At 35.5% G+C, this 13885-nt stretch overlaps 1 protein-coding gene across 1 annotated transcript in view; it reads left to right on the top strand.

Moving 5' to 3' along the window:
- The window catches only part of LOC109262918 (translation initiation factor IF-2-like), a 44249-nt gene extending 32831 nt beyond the window's left edge, over nucleotides 1-11418 (top strand). Inside the window, exon 4 of the mRNA XM_053891223.1 lies at nucleotides 11195-11418. Coding sequence (XP_053747198.1) covers nucleotides 11195-11282 — 88 coding nt within the window. The 3' untranslated portion in view covers nucleotides 11283-11418. The remainder of the gene's footprint in view (nucleotides 1-11194) is intronic.
- The last annotated feature ends 2467 nt before the right edge of the window (nucleotides 11419-13885 follow it).

The raw sequence follows: 13885 nt of genomic DNA, 5'->3' as shown, positions 1-13885 counted from the left end.
GCTGTGTTTCCAGGATGAGACAACCTCCAGGTCTCCATGTGGCTCTGCCATCTGAACTCCCTCTTGATTTGCATTATCCTAATGATTAGTGATGTTGAACATCTTTTTGTGTGCTTGTTGGCCATTTGTATATCTTCTCAGGACAAATGTTTATTTAAGTCCTTTGTCATATTTTTTTCCTTTGTCCAGTTTTGAATTGGGTTATTTAGTTTTTGTTGTTGTTGTTGAGTTATAGGAGTTCTCTGTATATTCTGGGTGCTAATCCCTTAGCAGGTGTAATTTTTGTTTTTTTTTTTTAAGTTTATTTATTTATTTTGAGAGAGAGAGAGAGAGAACATACATGACCAGGGGAGGGGCAGAGAGAGATGGAGAGAGAGAGAATCATAAGCAGGCTCCATACTGCCAGCACGGAGCTGATGTAGGGCTTGAAGTCATGAGCTGTGAGGTCATGCATGACCTGAGCCAAAATCAAGAGTCGGACGCTTAACTGACTGAACCATCCAGGCTCCCCAGCAGGTATAGTTCTGAAAATATTTTCCCTCATTCTGGGGGTTGCCTTTTAATTCTGTTGATATTGTCTTTTGATACACACAATTTTTAAAGTTTCATGAAGTCCAACTTGTCTAGTTTTTATTTTGTTGTTTGTGCCTTTGTTGTCATAGCCAAGGAATCACTCACTGCCAATCCCACACTGTGATGATTTTGCCCTATGTTTTCCTCTAAGAATATTATAGTTTTAAGTCTTACATTTAGGTCTTTCACTAATTTCGAGTTAATTTTTGTACATGGTATTAGGTAAGGGCCCAAGTTCTTTCTTTTGTGTGTGAGTATCCAGTTTTCCCAGCACCATTTGTAGAAAAGACTGTCTTTTTCTCCATTGAATGATCTTGGTACCCCTGTCAAAAATCATTTGACCATATATATAAGGTTTATTTCTTGGCTCTGTATTTAATCTCACTGGTCTGTATGGTTGACTTTATACCAGTACCACATTGTTTTGATTACTCTAGTTTTGTGATATGTCTTGAAATCAGAAAGTGTGTTTCAGCTTTATTCCTCTTTTTCAAGATTGTTTTGGTTGTTTAGGGTCCTTTGAGATTCTGTATAAATTTTAGGATGGGTTTTTCTATTTTTGCAAAAAGCTGTGGGATTTTGATAGGGATTGCATTGAATCTGTAGATTGCTTTGGGTATTTTTGACATTTTAATAATATTAAATCTGGCAATCCATGAACATGGGTTGTTTCCCTTTATTTATATCTTCTTTAGTTTCTTTCAGCAATGTTTTATAGTTTTCATTGTACAAATCTTTCACCTCCTTGGATAAGTTCGTTTCTGAGTATTTTATTCTTTTTGATTCTGTTATAAATGGAATGGTTTTTGTAATTTTTTTCAGATTATTCATTGTAAGTATATAGAAATGTGGCTGATTTTTGTGTGTTGACCTCGTATCCTGCTACTTCGCTGAATTCATTTATTAGTTATAACTGGGTTTTTTCTTTGTATGTGTATAGAGTCTTTGGGGTTTCTACATATAAGATCATAACACCTGCAAACAGACATAATTTTACTTCTTCCTTTCTAATACAAATGCCTTTTATTTCTTTTTCTGGCTAGAAATTCCAGTGCAGTGTTGAACAGAAGTGGTGAAAGCAGGCATCCTTGTCTTGTTCCTAATCTTAGAAGAAAAGCTATCAGTCTTTCACCACTCAGTATGATTTTCACTATGAAGTTTTCACATGTGTCTCTTATTATATGGAGGTACTTCTTTTCCTAGTTTGTTGAATGTTTTTATCATGAAAGGGTATTGGAATTTCGTCAAGTGCTTTTTCTGCATCAATTGAGATGCTCATGTGGCTTTTCTCTTTTATTCTGTTAATGTGGTGTATTACATTGATTATTTTTTCATATTTTGAACCATCCTTGCATTTCAGAAGTAAAACCCACTTGGTCATGGTGTATAATCCTTTTAATATACTGCTGAATTTGCTTTGCTACTATTTTGTTGAAGGTATTTCTATCAATGTTCATAAGAGATATTGCTCTGTAGTATTATTTTCTTGCAGTGTCTTTGTCTGGCTTTGGTAGCAGGGTAATGCTGGCCTCAAATAATGAGTCATGAAGTATTCCCTTGTCTTCAGGTTTTTGGAAAAGTTTGAGAAGGATTTGTATTAGTTCTTTAAATATTTGATAGAATTTTCCAGTAAAGCCATCAGGTCCAGTGCTCTTCTTTTTAGGAGGTTTTTGATTACTGACTCAACATCCATACTAGTTACATGTCTATTCAGATTTTCTATTCTTTGTGATTTAGTCTTTGCAGATTTTGTGTTTCTAGGAAATTGTACATTTCATTTAGTTATCCAAATTGTTGGTGTACAATTGTTTAGAGTATTCTCCTGTAGTCCTTTTTGTTTCTGTAGAATTGGTAATGTTACCATTTTTATTTCTGATTTTAGTACTTTGAGTCATCTCTCTTTTTTTCTTAGTCTGTCTAGCTAAAGTTTTGTCAGTTTTGTTGCTCTTTTGAAAAAAGCACCTTTTGTTTTTATTAATTTTCTCTAATGTTTTTCTATTCTTCATTTCATTTATCTTTTCTCTCATCTTTGTTAGTTTTTTTCTTTCTGCTAGCTTAGGGTTTAGTTTGTTCTTACTTTTCTAGTTTCTTAAATTGTAAAGTTAGGTTGTTGATTTGAAATCTTTCTTGTCCCCCTCCCCCCACTCAGTAATGCTTTCATGGTGTCCCATAAGTTTTGCCATGTTGTGTTTTCATTTTCATTCTTCTTTAAGTATTTTCTATTTTTCCCTTGTGATTTCTTCTTTGATCTCTTAGTTGTTTAAGAGAGTGTTATTTAACTTCCACAAATTTGTGACTTTTTCAGTTTTACTCCTGATAATCCTGTTGTAGTTGGAGAAGATACTTTGTATGATATCAGTTTTTTAAAAAAATTCTATTGAGACTTAATTTGTGATCTAACATATAATCTATCCTGAAAAATGTATCATGTGCACTTGAGAAGAATGTGTATGCTATTGTTGGGTAGAATGTTCTGTATTTGTCTGCTAGATCTACTTGGTTTATTTTCTTTTTTAAGTCTTCTGTCTCCTTATTTATCTTCTGCCTGGTTGTTGTATCCATTATTGAGAATGGGGTTGTTCTACAACTGTTATTATAAAACTGTCTATTTCTCCCTTCAATTTTGTAGTTTTTGCTTCATATATGTTGATGGTCTGTCATTAGGTGTGTAAACGCTCATATTGTTGTATTTTCTTGATGTATTGACTTACAATCTATTTTGTCTAATATTAGTATAGTCACCCTTGCTCTATTTTGGTTACTATTTTCATAGAATATCTTTTTCAAACCTTGCATTTTCTTTTTTTTAATTTTTTCTTTAAATTTTTTTTAATGTTTGTTTATTATTTTGAGAGAGAGAGAGAGACAGAGCATTAGTGGGGGAGGGGCAGAGAGAGAGAGGGAGACACAGAATATGAAGCAGGCTCCAGGCTCTGAGCCGTCAGTACAGAGCCCAACATGGGGCTTGAACCCATAAACCATGAAATCATGACCTGAGCCAAAGTTGGACACTTAACTGCCTGAGTCACCCAGGCACCCCTCCAACCTTTCATTTTCAACCTATTTGTGTCTTTGGATCTAATGTGAGTCTCTTGTACATAACATATATTTGGATCATGTGTTCTTATACATTTGAACAATCTTTGTCTTTTGATTGGAGTGTTTAATCTACTTACATTTAAAGTAATTACTGATAAAGAGAGACTTCTGTTCTTTTGTATATAGGTGATTTTCTTTGGTAGTGAAATGTTTAAATTCCTTTCTCATTTCCTTTCGTGTATATTTTATAGCTATTTTTTGGTGGTTACCATGGGATTGCATTTAATATCCTAAATTTAAAACACTCCAATTTGAATTTATACCAAATTAACTTCAATAGCCTATAAAACTTTGAACCTTTAAAGTTCCATTCCCACGCCTTTCAACTGTTGATGTCCCAAAACATAAAGTAAAAATTCTTTTAAATACATTACTCTCTTAAATTATGTAGGAAATAAAATGTAGAGTTATAAACCAAAGTTACAATAATACTAGCTTGTAGACTAATATATTTTTAATGTATTAGTCTCATGAATCACGTAGAAAACAAAAAATGGGAGTTACAAACTATTGTTACAATAATACTAGCTCTTATAATTGCTGTATATTTATCTTTATTGAGGGAGGTTTCTATTTCTTTATATGGCTTCAAGTTACTATCTAGTGTCCTTTCATTTCACCCTGCAGGATTCCCTTGAGCATTTCTTTTTTTTCTTTCTTTCTTTCTTTCTTTCTTTCTTTCTTTCTTTCTTTCTTTCTTTTTTGAGAGAGAGAGAGAAAGAGAGCATGCAAGCAGAGGGAGAGAGAGAGAATCTCAAGCAGGCTCCAGGCTGAGCCAATGCAGGGCTCCATCCCGTGACCTCAGGATCATGATCTGAATCGAAATCAAGAGTCAGATGCTCAACCAATTGAGCATTTCTTGAAGGTAGGTCTAATGGTCACAAATTCTCTCAACTTTTGTTTGCCAGTAATGTAGCAATTTCTCCTTAACTTTTAAAAGAAGTTTTGCTGGATATAGGACTCTTGGTTGACAGGTTTTTTTCTTTTAGCACTTTGAATATATTGGCCTCCAAAATTTCTGAGGAGAAATCTGCTGACAATCATCTCCCTTGCATGCAGTGAATTGCTTCACTCTTGCTGTTTTTAAGATTCTTTTTTCATCTTTTAAAAGTTTGATTATAACATGTTTTGATGTGGGTCCATTTCAGTTCTTCTTACTTATAGTTCACTGAGCTTCTTGGATGTTTATATTCATGTATTTCATCAAATTTGACAAGTTTTCAGCCACTATTTCTTCAAATATTCTCTCTATCCTTTTCTCTCTTTTCCTTCTGGGACTCCCACAATGTGTATGCTGGTCTGTTTAGTGGTGTCTTCCAGCTGCTCTGTTTGTCTTTTTCAGTCTTTTTCTTTCTGTTCCTCACACCCAATACTTTTCATTCTTATCTTCATGTTTACTGATTCTCTCTTTTGTTTGCTCAAATCTGCCTCTGAATCCCTCCAGTGATTTTTTTTTTCAATTTTTAAATTTTAAATCTGAATTCTGAGGGATTTGATGAGATCCAGTATGTCCTCTACCACATGTCTTTCCCCTTAGGCATTTCCTCAGTTTTTTTTTTCTCCAAGTCCTGAGCAAACCTTACTATTTTAATGGCAACACATATATCTTTTCTTCCTTTGTTTAAAAGTTACTTTAGCTTTTATGAAAGTGAAATACATACGTTATTTGAAAAAGTCTAATATGATGATAAGGTTTATAATAATAGTAGAACCCTGAACCACCATTCCCATCCTTGAAATGTGCTCCCTATAAGCAAAATTTTGAATTATTTTAGCTGTTTCTTCTGTTTTTAATTCTATATTTCCAAAAATATTCTTTAAAAAAATTTTTTTAATGTTTATTTTTTTGAGAGTGAGACAGAGTGTGAGCAGGGGAGGGGCAGAGAGAGAGGGAGACACAGAAGCTGAAACAGGCTCCAAGCTCTGAGCTGTCAGCACAGAGCCTGATGTGGGGCTTGAACTCACAGACTGTGAGATCATGACCTGAACAGAAATTCAGTAATATAACAACACAAGCATATTATAAATATTGATTTAAACAAAAAATGTGAAACAAATATTTTGGGAGGATGAAGGGAAGGAAGGAGGTGTTAAGTGTACTAAATCCCACTATTCTATAATATGAAGTCAATAGATAGCATATCAAGAGCAATATAAGAATGTTTTGGGGGGCACCTGGATGGCTCCATCGTTAAGCATCCGACTTCAGTTCAGGTCATGATCTTACAGTCTGTGAGTTCAAGCCCCACATCAGGCTCTGTGATGACAGCTCAGAGCCTGGAGCCTGTTTCAGAATTTGTGTCTCCCTCTCTCTCTGCTCCTCCCTTGCTCACACTCTCTCTCTCTTTCTCAAAAAAAAAAAAAATTAAAAACTAAAAAAAAATTATCTTCTAAAAATTGGTTGACATCTCTTGTCTGTGCTTGTGTTATTTATCTGTGTTGCTCTTCCAAATCCATTCTCCATCTCTTTTTGCCCTGCTCTGTGTGCAGAGAAATGGACATAGGCTCCCTTGACTTTTGGCTTCTAGTTGGATTCAGCTAATTGGAGGTGCTGGCAGAAGACTGGAGAGTAGGAGGAGATAGAATTGTAGATGTAGGAGTATTTATTCCCATTGCTGCCTTCTCCCTGCATGCTTGCTCCCTGGAAGGCCACTGTCTTTTTGGTTGTGGCATAATACTTCTACCTAATTCTGTGGCTCCTATAGGGTTCTTCTCTCCTATGTCTAGGGCTTTTACCACGTTCAGCAGTCATTCTTTCCATTTGCCTCTAAAGGCTTAGAGATGGTGATAGTTTCCAAATGCTGTTAGACCCCATGTACTTCGCCATCCCTTGTTGGTTCTCTTGATCCTGCCCACACCTCTGTAAATAGTTTTCTTATTAAATTCTATTCAATTCTCATTTGAGTGTGCCAATCTGTTTTCTGCCAGAACCCTGACTGCTACATCGCTGTTCGTGTTCTCTCTTTACTGTGTTTATTCATTTCAAAAATTTTATTCTCATTTTAGCAGAGTTTCTAGAGGCAACAGAAATAAGTGCCATATGTTCAATCTGCTATGTTTAACTGTTAGATATCCTTTTTCCAGGATCTTTTCCTATGCAGAATATCTGACTATTTTCTTTGATATAACATACTGATTTCTCTCCTATGCCCAAAGCAGAAGATTGGAGGTTTAATATCTGAGTAAATTGAAAAGACAGGCCCCAATTCAGGGACAAGCACAGTGGTGGGCAAAGCAGTAGCATGGTACCATAAAGAGTGAGACTAAGACAAAGTCCCTATAGTAAAGGATGACTCTCCACCCACTCTTTTGAATCTCTTTGTGGCAAGAGAGGTGAAAACCAGAATGTTTATAGCTCTATCCCCATGTACCCACCACCAGCCAGAAAATTCAGCTTTCTTCCCCCAGAATAGCCCTATTGAATGGACAACAAAAGATCAGTCAATACTTGAAAAAGACTCAAACAAAAAAGACAAAGACAACCAATGCAAAAGAAAGAAAGGAAGAAAGAAAGAAAGAAAGAAAGAAAGAAAGAAAGAAAGAATGAAAGAAGCCATAGTAAGAATTCAAGGGAAGGAAAAGCAATTCAGGACTCAGAAAAAGGAAAAAAAACAACAACAAAGAGAAATAAAAAAGAACACTAGATTAGTCTGAGGGAAAAAATGGAGCCAGTGGCTTAGAATTCTGGGGACAAATCCTATCCAATCTAAAATTCTATACCCAGGAAAATTATCACTCAGATAAACAAGTAAAATCCTGACACTTTTATTCAGAAATACTAAATGATGTAAAAAAGGAAGGCAAGAAAGAGAAAGACACAGCACATAAGTAAGGGGGAAAAAAATACCCTGGATTTTAGTGATGGGAAGTTTCAGGATAACAGCTGGGCAACAGGCTTAGTGAGCAACCAGTACCAGTTAGAGAATGAAGACAGAGGGCTCCATGAGAGATTCTTCCAGAAAGAAAACTAAACTTACAGAGTATCCAATGTATTTTAATATATTCAAAAATTATTTTTAGTTTTGTTGGACCCATTGGAGTTGAATTAGTGATTTTGACATGGAAAATTAAGCAAACAAATAACAAAAACCAAAGTAATTATTTATACTGGAAAAAATATAAAGTTCAAAAAGGAAATGTTATCATAGTATATACTATCACAGCTATGAATAGTAGAAACTATAATATATATTTAATATATATTATATATATTTAAATAATAAATATTTATTTAAACAAAATTGCCAATATAACAAATTTGGGAAAATGGGAATGAAGAATATTAAGTGAACATACAGACGCACCTTAGATATATTTAGTTCTGGACCATGGCAATAAAGCAAGCATTGTAATAAAGTGAGTCAAATGAATTTTTTGGTTTCCTGGGGCTTATAAAAGTTATGTTTACACTATGATGTAGTCTATTAAATGTGTCATATCATTGTGTCTAAAAAAGTACATACCTGGGGCGCCTGGGTGGCTCAGTGGGTTAAGCGTCCGACTTCAGCTCAGGTCACGATCTCGCGGTCTGTGGGTTCGAGCCCCGCGTCGGGCTCTGTGCTGACGGCTCAGAGCCTGGAGCCTGCTTCCGATTCTGTCTCCCTCTCTCTCTGCCCCTCCCCGTTCATGCTCTGTCTCTCTCTGTCTCAAAAATAAATTAAAAAAACGTTAAAAAAATTTTTTAAAAAGTACATACCTTAATTTAAATATACTTTACTGCTAAAAATTGCTAGGCATTATCTGAGCTCTCAGTGAATCATAATTACTAATCACCGATCACAATAACAAATGTAATAACAATGAAAAAGTTTGAAATATTGCAAAATTGCCAAAATATGACACTGGGACATGAAGTGAGCAAATGCTCTTGGAAAAATGGTGCCAATAGACTTACATGACACAGGGTCACCACAGACCTTCAATTCATAAAAAAATGCACTATTTGTGAAGTGCAATAACATGAAGCACAGTAAAACAAGGTGTGCCTGTACTTGAGGGAGATAATTTGAGCGAGCTAAATTTCCATTTACCATAATAGCAAGTCAACAGATGATAGCTAAAGTAAAAAATGAAAAAAAAAAAGTCTATATAAGCACACAGTTTAGATACATGGAGACAAAACCAGAATAAACAGCCAAGAAAGTTCAGAGAAGTTGCTTAAGAGGAGTGGGAATTTGGGAATGAGGGTCAAAGGGGCAGAATTCCACTATTTTCTTCTGTAAGCTAACTGTTCCACTTAAGTTTTTAAAAAAGAGATATACTCATTGGTTTCATAAAAACAAAACAAACAGACAAAAAAAAAAAAACCCTGAAAAGAAACACATATCCCATGTGTGGACCCAAATAGTAGTCACACAGCAGTTTTTCTCTCTCTTCCCCCACCTATTCTAAGAACGCCTCTGTTTCCTCGTAAAGAGTTCTTGGAATCTCTATGTGGTATCTCGCAAGTGTTCTGTGAATTTATTCTCTTGGCTGCCTTGAAGTTTCTGTTCTTGCTCTTCTCCCTTCAGAGGCCAGCTGAAGGCCACACCCCTGCCGGCTGCAGACTCTCACTGATCTCTGTTCCCAAGGCTGCCAATACCTGGTGTCAAATTGTCGATGTTTGTGCCAGGGATGCTACTTCTTGTCACTGCCGAAGCTGCTGGCTCCAAGGCTGATGACATTTAACACCCTCACTGCCCCTCCCTCAGTTGTCTTTTTCCTAAATGGGAGAAATTTCTGTCAGTTCACAGAATCAGGAAGTGATATTCTCTCTTGAGCATATGCTTTTGTCTCTTATACTGCAAAATTGACTGTACAAATCAGTGTATATGGACGGTACAAATACTTTTATCAACCCAGAAAGAAACCGCATTCCCATTAGAAGTCATAATCCCATCTATTGAAGGCCTTAGCAAGAAAAGCCTGAGGTCCCTGGAAAAAGAGGGACTTGAGCCTGCCATACCAACTCTTCCCTGAATGTCCAGCCTGCTGGTCGATTTTAACTTGCCAGTTAAAATCATGTGAGCCAGTTTCTTCTCTGGAGAACCCTAATACAGATTTTGAAATCATACAATATGTGCCTTTTCTCTCTGTTTTTTTTTTTTTTTTTTTTTTTTTCAGTTAGCATTACGTTTTCAGGGTCCATCCATGTTCCAGCATGAATCCATTCTTCATTCCTTTTTACAGCCAAGTAATATTCTATTGTGCAGATATACCATATTTTGTTTCTCCATTCATTAGTTGATGGCCATTTGTGTTGTTCCTACTTCTAAATATTACAAATAAGACTGCTACAAACATCTTTGTGCAAAGTTTTGTACGGACAAGTTTCAGTTCTCTCAGGGTTCTCTTCAATATGTGGCTGTGGCTGTACTGTGTTATATTTCTACCAGCACTGTATGTGGGCTCCAATTTCCCCACATCCTTACCAACACTTGTTAGTGCCTCTTTTTGATTATTGCCATTCTAGAGGGGGTAAAGTGGTATTGTTCATTGCGGCTTTAGTTTGTATTTCCTTGATGGCTAATGAGAAGCTTTTCCTGTTTATGTTTAGGTCATCCAAGAGCTGCTCCATGCATTCTGTCCAAGTTTTGTAGCTGTGTTCAGTGGGAGAGAGAGGAGGGAATAGCTTACTCCCTCTTACCTGGAAACAGAAATGTGTTAGTTTTTGATACTTACAAAAATAGTATCTTTGCATTTTCTAATTACTATTGCTGGTGAATGTAAATGCATTTGATTTTTTAATCTTGATTTGATTTCCTGAAAATTTGCTAAACTCTCTTATTAATTCTAATAGTTTTATCATCTGCAGACAATGAAGATTTTGTTTCTATTTTTCTGATTATTTGCTTATTTATTTTACATTATTGTGTGAGCTAACCACTCCAGAACAATAAGGTAAATTAGAAATGGTGATGATAAAAGACACACTTGTTTTCTTTCAGGTCTTGCAGGGAATATTTTCAATATTTCACTGTAACATTTGGAGTAGGTTATTTGGGGTAGATACAGGTTACCAGGCTAAGAAAATCCTTTTGGTGTTTTTGTTTAAATCTTTAATGGGTATTGGATTTTACTAAATGCATTTTCTGCACATATTGAAGAGAAGGATCTATGTGTATATATATATATATGTGTGTGTGTGTGTATGTCTGTGTGTGTATATATATGTTTGTGTATACATATGTGTATATATATGTATATATGTGTGTATATATGCACATATGTGTACATATGTGTGTATGTGTGTGTGTGTGTGTATGTATTGCTTTTTGGCTCTTAACATGGTATAGTTGATTTTCTAATATTAAACCAATGTTTAGATTGTTTACAAAGGTGGCCACAACACTCCTCTCTTCCCATTCTTTATATTCCTTTGCCATGTGACTTTGGTATTCATCCCCCTCAAGAGGTGGAGTCCCTTCCTCTTGAATCTGCTTTGGCCTGTGTTTTGTTTAATTAGAATGTGGCAGGAGAAACACTGAGTGATTTCTGACCCTTGGCCTCAAGTGATTTTGTTCTTTTGCTCTCTCCTTCTTAGAATGCTTCTCTCAACATGGAAAAAGCCCAGGATTGCCCTCATGGAGAGAGACGCCACAAATCCCAGCCTTTCCAGACATCCCAAATGAAGTCCCAGATATGTGAGTAAGGTCATCTTAGGCCGTCCAACCCCAGCTGACTGCAGCCACGAAAGTAACCCGGGCAAGACCAGCCCAGCCAACCCATGGTATTGTGAGAAATAATAAACCTTTGGAAGCCACTGTTTCTAAGTGTTGTCATTTTGGTTTTGGTGTTTGGTTTTGCTTTTAACGCAGCATAGGTAACTGATACACTCATCTTGCATTCTTGAGTGAAACCCAACTTGGATGTGGCATATTATCATTTCATATATTGCTAGATTCCTTTTCCTAACATTTTGTTTAGGATATTTGCTTCTATGTTTGAATGAGTTTGGTTTGTAATTTTCCTTTCATGTAGTGTCACTAAGTTTTTGATGTTGAAGGAGTTGGGTGTGTTTCTCTTTTTCAGTCTCTGGAATAGTTTATATAAGGCTGAAATCATTTGCTTCTTGAATTATTGAGAGACCTCACTACTAAAATTGTCTGGGTCTATTGTTTTCTTTTGTGGGAATAATTTAAGCTGATTCAGTTTAAAAAATCCTACAGGTTTTCTATTTTTTCCTGAGTCAGTTTTAGTAAGCTATATTATTCTGTTTTCAAATTCATTAGCAAAAAGTTGCTCCAACTATTTCTTTTAAAATGTTGTTAAAAAAGTATCTTCCTATGTTTCAAGTCTCTTCAGCATCTACGGTTATATCCTATAGTTTTATTTCTAATATTATTTGTACGTTCCCTTTTTTGCCTTGATTGATCTTTAAAGAGGTTTGTCTTTTCAATGACTAATCTTTTGGTTTGGATGCTCCTCTATTTTCTACTTAATTTTATATATTTATAAGTGTATTATGCATATATAAATATACTTACATGTAAATATATATAAACATTCTATATTATTTAATATACTTACAAGTTTATATTATATAATATATATTTAATATATAATAAACATATAAATATATTATATTTTATTATTTCTTTTTACTTTCTCAGTAATATTTTATTGTATTCTTATGCCACAATTTATTTATCCATTCATTTGTTGATGGATATTTGTGTTGTTCCCATTTCTATCATAAGCAATGTTACTATGCACATTCTTGATTATATGTCTTGATGCCCATGCACATGAGTTTCTCCAGGACGTATAACATAGAGTCGAATTTCTGCATCCTAGGGGGATGTGTCTGAAAATTTGGTAATATAAATACCACATTCTAATCATCCCATTTGTTCCATATGCCCATCAGCATTTGACATTGTCAGATTTTATTTTATTTTTTATTATTTTTAAATATGAAATTTATTGTCAAATTGGTTTCCATACAACACCCAGTGCTCATCCCAACAGGTGCCCCCCTCAATGCCCATCACCCACCCTCCCCTCTCTCCCACCCCCCATCAACCCTCAGTTCTCGGTTTTTAAGAGTCTCTTATGTTTTGGGTCCCACCCTCTCTAACCCTTTTTTTTTTTTCCTTCCCCTCCACCATGGTCTTCCGTTAAGTTTCTCAGGATCCACGTAAGAATGAAAACATATGGTATCTGTCTTTCTCTGTGTGACTTATTTTACTTAGCATAACACTCTCCAGTTTCATCCACATTGCTACAAAAGGCCATATTTCATTCTTTCTCATTGCCACATAGTATTCCATTGTGTATATAAACCACAATTTCTTTATCCATTCATCAGTTGATGGACATTTAGGCTTTTTCCATAATTTGGCTATTGTTGAAAGTGCTGCTATAAACATTGGGGTACAAGTGCCTCTATGCATCAGCACTCCTGTATCCCTTGGGTAAATTCCTAGCAGTGCTATTGCTGGGGCATTGTCAGATTTTAAAGTTTTGGCAATCTGGTAGATGTATAATGGTATCTCATGGTGGTTTTTTGTTGTTGTTGTTTGGTTTTTGGTTTTTTTTCCTGCTGCATATGTTCATTTTTTATTATTTGTTATTGCAAAGTAAATCAATGAATACAGAATTATTATAGATCACATACACGTATGCAAATAATTTATAACGTAGAAAGTAAAAATCTCTAACCACTTACGATATCTCTCTACCTCTTTCAACACCCATCCCCAAGAAGTAAACACAGTCAAACTTTTGGTATCTTTCCAGACTTTTTTGAAGAATATTCAGGCATACACTTTATTTTCACAAAATGATATCATACTTTACCTATTGGTTTAAAAAAATTTTTTTTAATGTTTTACTTATTTTTGAGAGAGAGAGAGAGAGAGAGAGAGAGAAAGAGAGAAACAGAGCATGACTGGGGAGGGGCAGAGAGAGAGAGGGAAACACAGAATCCGAAGCAGGCTCCAGGCTCTGAGCTGTCAGCACAGAGCCCGACGTGGGGCTCAAACCCACAGACCGTGAGATCATGACCTGGGCCAAAGTCGGATGCTCAACCGACTGAACCACCCAGGCGCCCTTTACCTATTGTTACATGATCGTTTCACTTCATAATTAATAATAATTCAGACTTACCTCTAGTTAAAAAATTTTTTTTTTAACATTTATTCATTTTTGAGAGACAGAGAGAGACAGAGAGAGACAGAGCCTAAGTGGGGGAGAGGCAGCGAGAGAGGGAGACACAGAATCTGAAGCAGGC

Source organism: Panthera pardus, unplaced genomic scaffold (genome assembly GCF_024362965.1).
Source record: "Panthera pardus isolate Hobbes unplaced genomic scaffold, ASM2436296v1 HiC_scaffold_26, whole genome shotgun sequence".
Lineage (NCBI taxonomy): Eukaryota > Metazoa > Chordata > Mammalia > Carnivora > Felidae > Panthera > Panthera pardus.
The sequence above is the reverse complement of the archived record's forward strand: the minus strand, read 5'-3'. Positions and strand labels throughout refer to the sequence as shown.